Source organism: Hippocampus bargibanti, linkage group LG13, assembly GCF_051943395.1.
Source record: "Hippocampus bargibanti isolate YZ-2025 linkage group LG13, ASM5194339v1, whole genome shotgun sequence".
Lineage (NCBI taxonomy): Eukaryota > Metazoa > Chordata > Actinopteri > Syngnathiformes > Syngnathidae > Hippocampus > Hippocampus bargibanti.
The window spans coordinates 436,865-454,481 of NC_142746.1; the positions used below are offsets into that span (position 1 = coordinate 436,865).

A 17,617-nucleotide genomic window follows, 5' to 3' on the forward strand; every position below is an offset into this window, starting at 1 on the left:
GGCCGAGCTCGGGCAGGATTGATGGCTCGTGATCATGAGAATGAGTCAAGACACATACTCAGCACTTCCCGGCGGGTCGGGTGGGGGGCCAGTAAGACCGGCGGGCTAATGAAAGACCCACTTTTAAAGAGGCTGATGGATGAATGGGAGGCGTGATTTAGGGTCGGTTCAGAGGTAGTTGGGGGTTTACAAAAGCAAGCATTTGAGTGTCAACATTTTCCTGAAATTAATACAGAAAGCACCAAAACCTGCCATGGGGAGCCCGCCGTGAGAAGAAAGGAGCGTCAGCGCAGAGCGTAGATGCGTATGCGGATTTGTCGCGGCTTGGAATTGAAGCGGATTTACAGTATGTGGGACAGGAGATATGATGCAATCTGTTTTCGTCAATGGATGCTGAAGTTTAATGTTTGCTTTTGAACATTTATTTAGCCATACTAAACATTGCTCAAGACAAAAAGTTTCATCAGTATAAATATTACTTTGCTTGTAAAAGTCAGATAACAGAACAAAGAGGCATTATTGGTTGTAGACATGTTTCAGGTGGCAGGAGATTGAAGGGGAGCCGGCCGGCTAGCAGACACAAAGGAAGTGTGAAACGACAACATGGCCAAACGCTGGACAACGCAGATGAAAGGAAGTGACCAAACACTGACTCGGCAGGATGTAACTTTTGATCTACCTTCCACCCCGCCTGGAGGTCGGGGAAATACCTTGGGAACAGGGATGTGAACCAGATCCCACAAAGGACAAAATGGGAAGTTGATTTCTTTGTGTGGGCCAAATTTGAATCTGCATGTGCTACACCTTTAAATCTGGGCGTCTCACTCTCAGTCTTTCGTCTCTCTTACTAATTTGGGGGCACACAGATATTTTCTGTGTCAGGGAGCTGAGACCCAGAATTCTGTATTAGATCAAATTATTAGGAATACATTATCTGTGAATAACTTGCCGGCTTTTTGGTCATCCCTCTCACAACGACCGCGCCAATTGTTAGGATAAAACGTTGCGCAATAAGGTGAATATTTAATTCCTTTCAAAATTGTTCAAAAATTAAATGTAACTGTTAACGCTCAGATTAGCTTGTAATATTCTCACCAAACACTTTCAACAATTAGCTTGTAGTAGATGTGCACATTCTACCATGACGTCCCTCATCCACTGGTGAAAAGGACACTTTGATTCTCTCCTCTTTCATTTATAACTGCTTCATACAATAAAGAGGGTGCAGAAAGTGCTGAAGTTTCAATGACTGAGTCTGTGTTGTCAGATTTGTTGGGGGTCTTTTGATGGCGCCACAAAAGTGGCTGCTTTTACAGCAGCTCCTGTATTTTGTTTTTCTACTTCTTTCTTTCCTTTGCTCTTCATTTCATCACTTTGCTGCTGTGAAATGTCCATTTCTCCACTGCGAGGCCAATACCCTGGCACTTAACATGAAAGCGGTAAATTATTCGGGGGAAAATGCCTCATTTTACGGTGGTGCTTAGTTGAAACAATGGCCATAAAACGTTTGAACACTCACGTGATGACGGCGTCATCCGTGAAGGCTCTCCGAGCAGCTGCTCGATACCGGGACCGCAGGGTCGCTGTCATGTCTTTGGCCTCGCTCAGCTGCCGACCCAAATCTGAATGCGGATTTCAGAACTCAAGTGGGACTCGCGTCGGATTGGACGTCTGCGGTGGAGGTCGTCCACCTGACCTGCATGAGTGTTTCTGAGAGCCTGAAGTTCCAGCCGGAGATTCTTCTTCTGCCTCGTCAAATCGGCCAGGTGATGCTTATTCTGGATCTTCTCCATTGATGAGTCTATCGGGACCGAAAAGGAACAATGAGAAGAACGTGTCATATTGATTTTATTTCAAATTAGCTTTGAAAGACGCTTTTTTTGTTCTCCATCCAATTTGTTCGACGTAACATTAATGAGAAAAAAAGAAACATCGGGGACAAAAACGACACTCTGGTGAATTGAAATGACACAAATGTTGCCGCCGCATTTGTTGCTATTTATTTAATGGGCCAAAAAACAAAGACATCATGAAAACAATCGCGAATAAGCATGTTGCATATGTGACACGAAACTCACCCCACGGGAGGCAGATTGTGACTTTTTTTATTAACTCATTGACTGCCAGACGATGTGTAAAAATGTGTCCACTGCAGTGGCGGTTTTTTTTATGTTGTTTTTCACTCAAATTCCAGGACCTACATAATACACTGATACCTCAGTTACAAATTTAATTGGTTCCAAGAAAGTGTGTGTAAGGCAAAATGTGTCTTCTAAACATTAATTTCGCATAAGAAACCATTAAAAAAGAGAATACAATGGGGCCTCGGCTTACGAACACCTTGCCTTACGAAATTTTCCGTTTACGAACGTTAAATTTATCAGAATCAGAATCATCTTTATTGCCAAGTATGTAGACCACACAAGGAATTTGTTTCCGGTAGAACACGCTGCACTAGTATCATCATCAAAAAATTGCAAAGTGGCACGATACTGTTCCATTTGGGCTACTGTTGAAAGAGTTCAAAGAGTTCAAAGAGTTAATGGCTTGGGGGAAGAAGCTGTTTAAATGTCTGCTAGATTTGGTGCGCATGGATCGATCGCGCCTGCTTGAGGGGAGTAGCTGGAAAAGGTGGTGGGCAGGGTGCGGAGGGTCCAGGAGGATTTCCCGCACGCTAGTTTGGATTCTTGCATTGTGCAAGTCCTCGAGAGTGGGTAGGGCGGGGCCAATTATTTTTTCCGCCGTCCTAACTGTCCGTTGAAGGTGGATTTTTGCATTTTTGTGGCGGCCCCGAACCAAACGGTGATGGAAGAACACCGGATGTATTCGATGACAGCCGTGTAGAAATGTTGCAGCACCTCCTGTGGCAGGCCATGCTTCTTTAGCAGCCTCAGGAAGTACATTCTCTGTTGGGCCTTTCTCATGATAGAGTTGGTGTTGACCTCCCATTTCATGTCCTGGGAGACTGTGATTCCCAGGAACTTGAAGGTCTCAACGGTTGACACGAGGTAGTTGGATAGTGAGAGGGGTAGCTGTGGTGATGGATGTTTCCTGAAGTCCACCATCATCTCAACTGTCTTGAGCGTGTTCAGCTCCAGGTTGTGACGGCTGCACCAGAGCTCCAGCTGCTCCACTTGTTGTCGGTACGCAGACTCGTCACCGTCTTTGATGAGACCGATGACCGTGGTGTCGTCTGCGAACTTTATGAATTTGACAGCTGGGTGCGTTGAGGTGCAGTCGTTCGTGTAGAGAGAGAAGAGCAATGGAGAGAGGATGCATCCCTGCCGGGTTCCAGTGCTCGTGGTTCGTGTTGAGGATGATGTTTTCCCAGTCTGACCTGTTGTGTCCGTCCTGACAGGAAGCTGAGGATCCACTGGCAGATCGTAGGGGACACACCAAGCTGGAGAAGTTTGGGGATGAGGAGTTCTGGGATGATGGTATTGAACGCAGAGCTGGATTCCACAATCAGGATCCTTTCCAGCAGCTCATGTATTTCTTTTTTTCATTCGTTTCATCACTTTGCTGCTGTGAAATGTAAATTTCTCCACTGTGAGACTAATAAAGGCAAATCCAATCCAATCCAATCCAATCCTTGCGTAGGTTCCTGTGTTGTCGAGGTGGTCGAGAATGTGGTGTAGTCCGATGTTGACTGCATCCTCCACAGACATGTTTGCCCGGAGGTCAAACTGAAGAGGATCTAGCAGAGGTCCGCTGATGTCCTTTAGGTGGTTCATCACGAGGCGTTCAAAGTACTTCATGACCACAGACGTCAGAGCAACGGGTCTATAGTCAATCCCGAGGGTGCTGGTTTCTTTGGAACTGGGACAATAGTAGACTGTTTGAAGCAGGATGGGACTTCACACTGCTCCAGGGATCTGTTGAAGATTCGTGTGAAGACCGGAGCCAGCTGGTCAGCGCAGACTTTCAGGGAGGAGGGGGAAAATTAAACCTTAGATTAAGCACTACTTTTCAGGATACCCACGCAGCGCCGCGCCACCACGGCTGGCGGAATAATCTTCGGCGGAAGAACACCAAAGCACACGACTGAACCGCGCCCCAGCCGGCCTACCTTTCCACACACCTTTTATCTGAATGCACACGTCGATCGTCTTCACAGATTTTTTACAGATACTTTTGCAGTTATGGGACCGAAAAAGACCCCACCACAGGCTCTTTGACCGATTTCATGCGGCTCTTCAAGGGCTTTCACATGACAAGTGTCAAAAATGTTTGGCGCTGGCGCTTCCATTTGTCACGTGCGGATAGACAGCAGGGGGCGGGGCCGCGCCTCCCGGCTTCCACATTTGTTGTCAATCCCCTCATCGACAGACACTGTGTATTTATACGGGTCGCGGTCATCTCGCTAGTGCCGGATTATTGATGTTCACCTCGTATCTCGCCCGTATACTATCTTTCTCAGCTTCGGTGCGTGTGTTGATCCGGTCCGAGTTTTCCCCCCCGCGTTCCGTAAATGCCTGCCTTCTTTCGGGATTGTGCCTATTTTTGCACTACCGCCGGTTACTTTATTTCTTATGATTCCGCTGGTCCACCTGTTTTTGGACCAGCGCCATTTGTTACATTAATAAACACCCTGCAATGATCTTCTGTCTCTGTCGCCTGCTTGGAGATCCAAACATCCCACTTTGTTTCGACAAGTCGGTTACTTTCTGCCTCGTTCGGAACGTCACATTCATTCACTAGCTACCGTATTTTCATGACCATAGGGCGCGATGCACATTTTGGAGGACGTTTAAGACTTACAGTCGTGAAAATACGGTAGCAAGCTCTGTTGCTTGTCGTGCATGCAATGTTCGTGTGTGCATGGTTGTGTATGTGTGTGTGTTCGTGTCTGCGAATGCGTGTGTGTGTATGTGTGTGTGCGTCCGTGCATTGTGAGTGTGTGTGTGTATGTATGTATGTGCGCGCGCGTGCGTGATCGTCTGGCTCATTGCAGTAAGATAAAAAAATGACTCCTCATCTCTGACTGGTTGGCCACCCCTGGTCTGGGGAAATAGAAGAGGTTGATTGTGTCTGAAGTCTGAACCCCATTCCATTAAGCCATCAACGACCATCACAAAGGTAAATAAAACGACTTGATTTTACAGTACAGTTTATTTCTTTAATTACAGTCCTTATGGAATGTGACTCCTTTCATTTCTCTCCGACCTGCCACTCCATTCCATCAAGCCATCAACGACCATCACAAATGTAAAGTGACTTTATTATACAGTGCAGTGTATTTCTTTCATTACAATACACATTTATTATACATAGAATAAGGTATATTGTTTGTAGTTTCAAGGCTTATTTAGTTGAAAATTATATTTTATGAAGACCTAGGAACAGATTTTAATGGTTTCCTGTAGGAAATTAATTTTCGGGATACAGTTTTCGCCTTACACACTGTCTGGGAACAAATTAAGTGTGTAAGCCAAGGTCCCACTGTAATCCGTTTCCAGGTCCCCATAAAACATAATTTTCGACGAAATAAGCCTTAAAACGACACAAAATATACCGTATTTTATGTATCATAAATGCGCTATTGTATTGTAATTAAAGAAATAAACTCTTCGATATAATAAAGTCGTTTCATTGACCTTTGTGATGGTCGATGTAGTTGCATCTTAATAATAATACATTTAATTTCGAGCGCCTTTCAGAACACCCAAGGACACTTTACAATAAAAACAAAGCACACAAGAATAAGACCACAAGTAAAATGATAAATAATGAAATAGCTGATTGAACTAGACCAAGAGTGCAATTCTAAACAGATGGGTTTTGAGGTGGGATTTGAAAATAGGGAGGGAGTCAATATTGCGGATGTTGGGTGGAAGACAATTCCAGAGTTTGGGAGCAGAGCGGCTGAAAGCTCTGCATCCCATCGTAGTGAGATGGGCAGAGGGCACAATGAGGTGAAGGGAGGATGAGGATCTGAGGGACCGAGAGGGAACGGAGATTTGAAGCAGGTCATCATACAGAGAGGCGGGGGCAAGGCTATGGATGACTTTGAATGTAAACAGAAGTATTTTGAATTTGATCCAATGTTTAACAGGGAGCCAGTGAAGCTGCTGCAGGACAGGGGTGATGTGGTCAAAGAAGGGGCTTTTAGTGATGATCCGGGCTGAAGAATTTTGGACTAGTTGGAGTTTATGGAGACATTTCTAATTGACACTGAAGAGAAGTGAGTTACAATAATCGATATGCGAGGTGACAAGACTGTGGATAAGAATAGCAGAGAAGTGAGGGGTGTCACGTTTTGCAAGGTGGTGATGGCGGGTGCGGATCCCAAAAAGCAGGCAGGAGGGAGCAGGAGGTTGTGTTTGATCAATTGTATGAAAATAAAGTCAGCAGGAACAAAATCTAAAACATCAAAATCATCTGAACAGAAAAAAACTACAAAGTATCAAAAGAAAACCAAGTGTAAAAGTCCGCCAAGGTTAAACAAACACATGCACAGCACACAATGCATGCGATTGCAGACAAAGCATGCAACAAACAATGAACCGACACCGGATGTTGTGCCGGGAGTCCTTTTAAGTGTCACTGACTAAAATGACCAGCACCTGCGAGGCTGCAAGCAGGGCTGATGTCGCTACCCATTGGTCGCCAATCCGAACGTGGCAGTCCGCCACTGATCGGGACAACCAGCACCTGTGCAGGTGCAGGCGGGGCCGACAGCGCCACCCGTTGGTCGCCAACCAGATCATGACAAGGGGTGAGAGAGGGACTGAGACGATTGATATTACGGAGGTGGAAATATGCAGACAGAGTTATGTTATTTATATGGGAGTGAAAAGATAGTGAGCTGTCGAGGATGACACTCAGGCTATTTATCTGAACGGAGAAACTATTTGATTTGTGTAGGGTGGATTTGGTACCGACAAGGAGAAGTTCAGTTTTTTCGCTGTTAGACTTGAGAAAGTTATGGGAAAGCCAGGATTTAATTTCTGAGAGGCGCCACAAAAATGGACAAAATCCTACTTCAACGGACAGTTAGGACGGCGGAAAAAAATCATCGGCACCGCCCTACCCACTCTCGAGGACTTGCACACTGCAAGAATCCAAACTAGGGCGCGGAAAATCCTACTGGACCCTCCGCACCCTGCCCACCACCTTTTCCAGTTACTTCCCTCAGGCAGGCGCTACCGATCCATGCGCACCAAATCCAGCAGACATTTAAACAGCTTCTTCCCCCAAGCCATTAACTCTTTGAACTCTTTCAACAGTAGCCAAAATGGAACTGTATAGTGCCACTTAGCAGTTTTTTTTTTTTTTTTTACGACGATACTAGTGCAGCGTGTTCTACCGGAAACAAATTCCTTGTGTGTTCTACATACTTGGCAATAAAGACGATTCTGATTCTGATAAACTCTTCTATATAATAAAGTCGTTTGTTAAAGTCGTTGACCTTTGTGATGGTCGATGTAGTTGCCTCTTAATAATAATAATACATTTAATTTTGAGTGCCTTTCAGAACACCCAAGGACACTTTACAATAAACACTAAGCACACAAAAATAAGACCACAAGTAAAATGATAAATAATAAAATAGCTGATTGAACTAGACCAAGAGTGCAATTCTAAACAGATGGGTTTTGAGGTGGGATTTGAAAATAGGGAGGGAGTCAAAATTACGGATGTTGGGTGGAAGAGAATTCCAGAGTTTGGGAGCAGAGCGGTTGAAAGCGCTGCATCCCATCGTAGTGAGATGGGCAGAGGGCACAATGAGGTGAAGGGAGGATGAGGATCTGAGGGACCGAGAGGGAACGGAGATTTGAAGCAGGTCATCATACAGAGAGGCGGGGGCAAGGCTATGGATGACTTTGAATGTAAACAGAAGTATTTTGAATTTGATCCAATGTTTAACAAGGAGCCAGTGAAGCTGCTGCAGGACAGGGGTGATGTGGTCAAAGAAGGGGCTTTTAGTGATGATTCGGGCTGAAGAATTTTAGACTAGTTGGAGTTTATGGAGACATTTCTGATTGACACTGAAGAGAAGTGAGTTACAATAATCGATATGCGAGGTGACAAGACTGTGGATAAGGATAGCAGAGAAGTGAGGGGTGTCACGTTTTGCAAGGTGGTGATGGCGGGTGCAGATCCCAAAAAGCAGGCAGGAGGGAGCAGGAGGTTGTGTTTGATCAATTGTATTAAAATAAAGTCAGCAGGAACAAAATCTAAAACATCAAAATCATCTGAACAGAAAAAAATACAAAGTATCAAAAGAAAACCAAGTGTAAAAGTCCGCCAAGGTTAAACAAACACATGCACAGCACACAATGCATGCGATTGCAGACAAAGCATGCAACAAACAATGAACCGACACCGGATGTTGTGCCGGGAGTCCTTTTAAGTGTCACTGATTAAAATGACCAGGACCTGCGAAACTATTTGATTTGTGTAGGGTGGATTTGGTACCGACAAGGAGAAGTTCAGTTTTTTCGCTGTTAGACTTGAGAAAGTTATGGGAAAGCCAGGATTTAATTTCTGAGAGGCAAAGTGAGAGGGATGAAGGTGGAAGATAGGCGTCGGGTTTGCAGGAGAGGTAGAGTTGGGTGTCATCCGCGAAGCAGTGAAAGTCAATGCCAAAATTGCGGAAAATATTGCCAAGAGGAAGAAGGTAGGTAATAAAGAGAAGCGGCCACAGGACCAAAGGTCCTTTGGGGCACGCCAGACGACACAGGAGAGCACCGTGAGGTGAAGGAGTTAATTTGGATAAAATGTAAGTGATCCGAGAGATAGGAGTGAAACCAGCGAAGTGGGGTGTGCGTGATGCCGAGGGTGGAAAGTCTGTCGAGCAGGATGGGGTGGGAAATAGTGTCAAAATCCGCGGTCAGGTCGAGAAGGATGAGGATGGAGAGTGAAGCGGCATCGGCTTTCATGAAAAAATCATTCAGGATTTTTATGAGAGCCGATTCAGTACTGTGGCGGAGGCGGAAAACAGACTGGAATTGTTCGTAAAGGTTATTGTGAGTGAGGTGAGCGTGAAGCTGGGAGGCAACAGTTTTTTCAAGGATTTTGGCGATGAATGGAAGATGGGAAATTGGACGCAAGTTATTGAAATCGTTGGGATCTGAGCCAGGTTTTTTCAGGATTGGAGACAGCTGCGGTTTTGGGAGGGATATGAACAATTCCAGTTGATAATGAGGAGTGAATAATGGTTGAAATAAAAGGGAGAAGGGAGGGTAAGCAGGATTTGATCAGGATTGTAGGGAGGGGGTCGAGCTGACAGGAGGAATTCTTGAATTCCTCCTTGGATATACCTCCGGGAAGGGCGATGAGCGATTTCCGGGAAGTGGAGAATGGCCGCGATCCGATAATTTGTCTGTGATCCGCATAAGAGACCGGAATCAAGAGATGAATCGATAGCCAACCCGGACTGGAAATTGATCATACATTCATCTGGTGACTGTCGAGTATTTCCAGTGGTTCAGGAAACGTAAAAAGCTAAAAAGATGTTAAAAAGAGGCTAAAATATTCGCGGGCAAGCAGCGGCAGCCAGAGCGCGCCAGCGTAGACTCGACGAGTGATGGACTTTATGGACTGGTGCCAGCAGAATCACCTGCAGATCAACACCGGGAAAACCAAGGAGCTGGTGGTGGACTTCTGCAGGAAACAATCCTCACCTGCACCATTGAACATCCAGGGTTCGGACATTGAAAGGGTGACCTCCTACAGGTACCTGGGTGTTACTCTCAACAATAAACTGGACTGGACTACAAACACGGATGCCCTAATCAAAAAGGAACAGAGTCGCCTCTTCCTACTCAGGAAACTCAGGTCTTTTGGAGTTCAGGGGTCACTCCTAAAGATTTTCTATGACTCTGTGGTGGCTACAGCCATCCACTATGGCATTGTCTGCTGGTCAGGCAGCATCACCACCCGGGACAGGAAAAAACTGGAGCGCCTTGTCAAGAGGGCCATTTCGGTCCTGGGCTGCTCGCTGGACTCTCTGGAGGAGGTGGGCAACAGACGGACGCTAGCTAAACTAAAAGCTATGATGGACAGCCCCTCCCACCCACCCTGACAGCACTGGGTAGCTCCTTTAGCCAGAGACCATTACACCTGCGCTGCAAGAAGGAGAGGTACCGCCACTCGTTCCTACCGACTGCTGTCAGGCTTTGAAATTCTCAATGATCACATGTGGAAAAAAAAAATAAAAACTGGACACATGACACTGGACACTGGATATATGAGTTGATGCAATATATCAATATGCCTTTCTTGAAAATGTTACTTGCATTATGTACAGTTGTTTTATGAAACGGTTTTGCACATTTACATTTGCACAGTATACAGTTGACATTTTTATTTTGTTATGTTTAGAATATCTTGTTTTCTATCCTTTCACCCCACACCCCATCCCTTTTCAATTGCTGCTGTGGACTGCAAATTTCCCCATTGTGGGACAAATAAAGGTTTTCTGATTCTGATTCTGATGCTTTCTCTGTGATAATACCCTCATTCACAATGTCCCCTGCTTGCTGCTTTTTGTTAATCCAAATCAACAGAAGTTTTTTACAACATCTTCTATTGCCTGAGACTGTTGCTTAGACAACAAAGAAACAGCCTTCGCCACACGTAGCAATGGTCGACTTAGCGTACAGGTACTGGGTCACACAAACGCACACCTCAAAATCAGAAAACCTTTATTCGTCCCACAATGGGGTGATTTGCAGTTATTTGAAAGGGAATAGGGTGTGGGAGGTGGTTGAAAGGATATAAAATCAAGATATTCTAAGCATAGTAAAATAAAAATGTATAAATAAAAATCTCAGCAGACTGAGATGTATACTGTAAATGTGCAAAACCGCTTCATAAAAAAACTGTACATAGTATAAGTATCAAGAAAGGTATATTGATATATATACACTGTACTCATATACTCGGCGTTTTTCAATAATGTCTTTCTTCTGCTCGACCGTCATTTTCTTTTGTGTCTTTTTCAGCTTAACACTAGCCACAAAGAAAGTGGATGTGGAAAAGTAGTCCGGGAGCCACGGTGGCGCTGTGCGGTCATGTTGTTTGATGTTCTTCCACCAAAAACTAGTCCGCCAGCCATTGTGGCACTCTCCGGGAGTCCTTTTAAGTGTCACTGATTAAAATGACCAGGACCTGCGAGGCTGCAAGCAGGGCTGACGTCGCTACCCGTTGGTCGCCAATCCGAACGTGGCAGTCCGCCACTGATCGGGACGACCAGCACCTGTACAGGTGCAGGCGGGGCCGACAGCGCCACCCATTGGTCGCCAACCAGATCATGACAGTACCTCCCCTTCAAGGGACTGCTTCCAGAAGTCCCAACAGTCTCCCAAAAGGTCCACTCGCCAGGGGACAACGGTGGAGACGGCAACCGCTGCCTCTCCAGCATACGACGCACGGCGGCCTGATGGGAACGGCCTGGGGTGGACAAAGACGCGGCACGGATCGTCGTGGGCGTGAGTGCGATCCCTCTCGTACGTTCACGCGACGACGCATGGCTCAACGCGGACGTTGAACTGCCAGGCGCAGAGTAGCACCCCGGACGGCCGTATGGGACCAGGTCTCGGCAGGACGCCGACGTGGGCGTGAACTGCCCGGCACCGGGGAAACGAGACCAGTCCTGAGACGCTGCGGCAGTCCTGAGACGCTCCGGGATCCAGCGGTGAGTGGGGTCTCGGACTGACGTTGACGCGGACGTTGCACGGCTCGTCGTGGATGCCACTCAATTCGTCATGCATGACGACACCGTGGCTGGACGTGGGTGTGCACTGCCAGACACCCAGTGTCACCCTGGACGGCCACCTCGAAGGAGGTCTCCGCCGGACGTTGACGTTACGGCTCGTCGAGTAACGCAATTCAAACTCGACTGTCACATCGTCGTCGCCGTCCTCAGCGCGCCCCTCCCCTCCTGTCACCTCCTCCGCTGCTCCTGGAGACGGCCCCTCCCTTCCTCACTTACCCGGGCTCCCGCACCGGTGTCCTATCTCCTGTATTGTGCCTTCTGGCTATAAAAGCCACTCTCACCTTACCGTCTCTGTCAGAGTATTCCAAGAAGTTACCCTCGCTACTACCTCGCCGTCAGGTCTGTCCAGTTAGTAGTTACCATTATCTATCTCACTGATATTTTCTATGTGTGTGTCAGTCAAGACCTTTTGTTGGAAATCTGTCTCACCGTGTATTTCGGATCCTAACCGCAACACCTTCCTTCGTAACTCGAGTCCTGCCTTCAAGCCTCGAGTGTCGTGACATCGACGAGGTGTGGGCTAACGTGGACGTAGCATTGCCAGGCACAGGGTGGAAATGAGACGGGTCCGTTGTACCTGCAGGATCCGATGATAGGTCGGTTCATTCTGTCACGTTATACAAGGTGGTGATGGCGGGTGCGGATCCCAAAAAGCAGGCAGGAGGGAGCAGGAGGTTGTGTTTGATCAATTGTATTAAATTAAAGTCAGCAGGAACAAAATCTAAAACATCAAAATCATCTGAACAGAAAAAAATACAAAGTATCAAAACCAAGTGTAAAAGTCCACCATGGTTAAACAAACACATGCACAGCAGACAATGCATGCGATTGCAGACAAAGCATGCAACAAACAATGAACCAACACCAGATTGTCGTGCCGGGAGTCCTTTTAAGTGTCACTGATTAAAATGACCAGCACCTGCGAGGCTGCAAGCAGGGCTGACGTCGCTACCCATTGGTCGCCAATCCGAACGTGATCGGGACAACCAGCACCTGTGCAGGTGCAGGTGGGGCCGACAGCGCCACTCGTTGGTCGCCAACCAGATCATGACAAGGGGTGAGAGAGGGATGGAGACGATTGATATTACGGAGGTGGAAATATGCAGACAGAGTTATGTTATTTATATGGGAGTGAAAAGATAGTGAGCTGTCGAGGATGACACCCAGGCTATTGATCTGAACGGAGGGGGACACACTTGAACTGTCAATGGTGAGAGAGAAACTGTTTTATTTGTGTAGGGTGGATTTGGTACCGACAAGGAGAAGTTCAGTTTCTTCGCTGTTAGACTTGAGAAAGTTATGGGAAAGCCATGATTTAATTTCTGAGAGGCAAAGTGAGAGGGATGAAGGTAGAAGATAGGCGTCGGGTTTGCAGGAGAGGTAGAGTTGGGTGTCATCCGCGAAGCAGTGAAAGTCAATGCCAAAATTGCGGAAAATATTGCCAAGAGGAAGAAGGTAGGTAATAAAGAGAAGCGGCCACAGGACCAAAGGTCCTTTAGGGCACGCCAGACGACACAGGAGAGCACCGTGAGGTAAAGGAGTTAATTTGGATAAAATGTAAGTGATCCGAGAGATAGTAGTGAAACCAGCGAAGTGGGGTGTGCGTGATGCCGAGGGTGGAAAGTCTGTCAAGCAGGATGGGGTGGGAAATGGTGTCAAAATCTGCGGTCAGGTCGAGAAGGATGAGGATGGAGAGTGAAGCGGCATCGGCTTTCATGAAAAGATCATTCAGGATTTTTATGAGAGCCGATTCAGTACTGTGGCGGAGGTGGAAACCAGACTGGAATTGTTCGTAAAGGTTATTGTGAGTGAGGTGAGCGTGAAGCTGGGAGGCAACAGTTTTTTCAAGGATTTTGGCGATGAATGGAAGATGGGAAATTGGACGCAAGTTATTGAAATCGTTGGGATCTGAGCCAGGTTTTTTCAGGATTGGAGACAGCTGCGGTTTTGGGAGGGATATGAACAATTCCAGTTGATAATGAGGAGTGAATAATGGTTGAAATAAAAGGGAGAAGAGAGGGTAAGCTGGATTTGATCCGGATTGTAGGGAGGGGGTCGAGCTGACAGGAGGAATTCTTGGATTCCTCCTTGGATATACCTCCGGGAAGGGCGATGAGCGATTTCCGGGCAGTGGAGAATGGCCGTGATCCAATAATTTGTCTGTGATCCGCATAAGAGACCGGAATCAAGAGATGAATCGATAGCCAACCCGGACTGGAAATTGATCATACATTCATCTGGTGACTGTCGAGTATTTCCAGTGGTTCGGGAAACACAAAAAGCTAAAAAGATGTTAAAAAGAGGCTAAAATATTCGCGGGCAAGCAGCGGCAGCTAGAGCGCGCCAGCGTACACTCGACGAGTGATGGACTTTGTGGACTGGTGCCAGCAGAATCACCTGCAGATCCACACCGGGAAAACCAAGGAGCTGGTGGTGGACTTCTGCAGGAAACAATCCTCACCTGCACCATTGAACATCCAGGGTTCGGACATTGAAAGGTTGACCTCCGACGGTAACTGGGTGTTACTCTCAACAATAAACTGGACTGGACTACAAACACGGATGCCCTAATCAAAAAGGAACAGAGTCGCCTCTTCCTACTCAGGAAACTGAGGTCTTTTGGAGTTCAGGGGTCACTCCTAAAGATTTTCTATGACTCTGTGGTGACCCCCTCCTGCCCACCCTGACAGCACTGGGTAGCTCCTTTAGCCAGAGACCATTACACCTGCGCTGCAAGAAGGAGAGGTACCGCCACTCGTTCCTACCGACTGCTGTCAGGCTTTGCAATTCTCAATGATCACATGTGAAAAAAACAACAACAAAAAAAAAACTGGACACTTGTATATATGGGTTGATGCAATATATCAATATGCCTTTATTGAAAATGTTACTTGCACTTTGTACAGTTGTTTTATGAAACGGTTTTGCACATTTACATTTGCACAGTATACAGTTGACATTTTTATTTTGTTATGTTTAGAATATCTTGTTTTCTATCCTTTAACCTCCCACCCCATCCCTTTTCAATTGCTGCTGTGGACTGCAAATTTCCCCATTGTGGGAAAAATAAAGGTTTTCTGATTCTGATTCTGATGCTTTCTCTGTGATAATACCCTCATTCACAATGTCCCCTGCTTGCTGCTTTTCGTTAATCCAAATCAACAGAAGTTTTTCCAACCTCTTCTATTGCCTGAGGCTGTTGCTTAGACAACAAAGAAACAGCCTTAGCCACACATAGCAATGGTCGACTTAGCGTACAGGTACTGGGACACTACGTCACACAAACGCACACCTCAAAATCAGAATCAGAAAACCTTTATTCGTCCCACAATGGGGTGATTTGCAGTTATTTGAAAGGGAATAGGGTGTGGGAGGTGGTTGAAAGGATATAAAATCAAGATATTCTAAGCATAGTAAAATAAAAATGTATAAATAAAAATCTCAGCAGACTGAGATGTATACTGTAAATGTGCAAAACCGCTTCATAAAAAAACTGTACATAGTATAAGTATCAAGAAAGGTATATTGATATATACACTGTACTCATATACTCGGTGTTTTTCAATAATGTCTTTCTTCTGCTCGACCGTCATTTTCTTTTGTGTCTTTTTCAGCTTAACACTAGACACAAAGAAAGTGGGTGTGGAAAAGTAGTCCGGGAGCCACGGTGGCGCTGTGCGGTCATGTTGTTTGATGTTCTTCCACCAAAAACTAGTCCGCCAGCCATTGTGGCACTCTGTGTGTTTCCCGAAAACTAATTGGTATATTATATTCTCACAAATTTAACGTTCGTAAGGCAAAAAGTTCGTAAGCTAAAGCATTCGTAAGCTGAGGTATCACTGTATTGAGTTTTAGGATGAGAAAAACATTCAATGGAGGATAAAAACCATCAGACTCTGTTCTGGAGTTATCTGAGCTTGAAATGGGGACGGCTGTACAAAAGGCAAATGCTGCCCCTTCACTGAAGGGAAAAAACATTGCCAGAGGTCTGATCAGCGCTTTATAAGCACCCCCACCCCCCGCGAGAAAAACCAAACACCCAGCGCTTGTGAGTCGTTGTGTTGATATTGTTCAATCACGATAAAAATGAAATATATATATTTTTTTAATAGCAGACATTGATTACATTGATTATAATGTCAAATATTAATCAAAACCAATCTGTTTAAAATAACATTCACAATATGAGTTTAATGAGCTCTTTTATTATTTATCATATTATTTATTGTTTTATTGTTCTGGTGTAATAATAATATTATTATTAATAATAATAATAATAATAATAATCAATTTCATTTATAAGCGCCTTTCAAAACTCTCAAGGTCACTTTACAGTTACAGAATAAGTTTTTCTGTGGGTGGTGAGCAGCGACAGCCACACGCGCCAGCGTTAACTCAATCCGGAAGTAACTCAAATAGATGGAAGGTTAGCTAGCTAATAGATAACCATAGATAGCCAAATAATACAAATCAATGCCGTTTGCGATTTACTTAATTAGTGACATGCAGTGTATTAGCTAACCAGCTATCTATTAGCTATATAGCTATCTAGGTGGCTCGCCATCTGTTGGCTAACTACCAGTTATGTACTTGCTAGTAAAGTGTCCTTGGGTGCTTTGAAAAGCGCTTGTAAATGAAATGTATTACAGTAAAGTCTCGTTATATCGATATTCAAGGGAGTCCGAAAAAATATCGATATAACCGGGACTATCGATATATCCGACCCTGTTTGCAACAAGAAAGCATATTATCCGAATCTGAAGCCATTGTTTGGATTCACAAGCAATGCAAGACGTCTTGGCGTGAAGTCATTTTTATTTGCATTTGAATAAAAAGTGACATCGGCTGTCCTTTAATACACAGTATGGAATGTTAATAATTTTCAAAATCATCGCGCTTCAACAGACAAAACAAGAAACATTGTTGCAAAAAACGATTGCATTCCTATACAGTACAGTGGGCATGTACATAACACAACAGGGAAACTGCAACACTTACATCTTACTGTATTATGTATACAATTTAAAAAAGTCATCAATCTTCTTCTGCTTCCCATTTTTACCTTTTAACACAAACACTTCAATCTCGTCTGCTACACACGAACTAGCGTCTGAAAATGAAAATGGCTCCGCTACACGGGTGCTGGGCACGTAACCAAGTCACCTGACCAAGTCGACCAATGGCGCGACTGATGGCGTGACACGTAACCAAGACACGTGACCAAGTTGACCAATGGCGCGACCGATGGCGTGTCACGTGACAAAGTCACACGGCCAAGTCGACCAATAGCGCGACCGATGGCGGCTCATGTGACCAAGTCGACCAATGGCGCGACCGATGGCGGCTCACGTAACAAGACACGTGACCAAGTTGACCAATGGCGCGACGGATATATCGATGTAAACAACAAAAAAAAAAAAAAAAAAAAAAAAAAAAAAAAAAAAAAAAAAAAAAAAAAAAAAAAAAAAAAAAAAAAAAAAAAAAAAAAAAAAAAAAAAAAAAAAAAAAAAAAAAAAAAAAAAAAAAAAAAAAAAAAAAAATTTTTTTTTTTTTTTTTTTTTTTTTTTTTTTTTTTTTTTTTTTTTTTTTTTTTTTTTTTTTTTTTTTTTTTTTTTTTTTTTTTTTTTTTTTTTTTTTTCTGGACACATTGAATGCCAGCCAATTGGAAATCACATGACAAGGGCACGGAAAATCCGACTGGACCCTTCGCATCCTGCCCACCACCTTTTCCAACTACTCTTCTCAGGCTGGCGCTACCGATCCAGGCGCACCAAATTCAGCTTTTTCCTTCTCGCCAATAACTCTCGAAACAATAACCTTAATAATAATAATAATAATAATCTGCCTGAGGGGGAGTCGCTGGGAAAGGTGGTGGGCAGGGTGCGGAGGGTC

The 17,617-nt window shown here is 45.0% G+C and overlaps 1 protein-coding gene across 2 annotated transcripts in view; it reads right to left on the reverse strand.

Annotated features, from left to right (window-relative positions):
• ccdc172 (coiled-coil domain containing 172) overlaps positions 1-17,617 on the reverse strand; it is a 29,566-nt gene that overhangs the window by 2,467 nt on the left and 9,482 nt on the right. For both annotated transcript variants that reach the window (XM_089012248.1, XM_089012247.1), the window contains exons 5-6: positions 1,697-1,801; positions 1,520-1,622 (exon numbers count right to left, since the gene is read on the reverse strand). In XM_089012248.1, the coding sequence (XP_088868374.1) occupies positions 1,520-1,622; positions 1,697-1,801 (208 nt within the window). The remainder of the gene's footprint in view (positions 1-1,519; positions 1,623-1,696; positions 1,802-17,617) is intronic.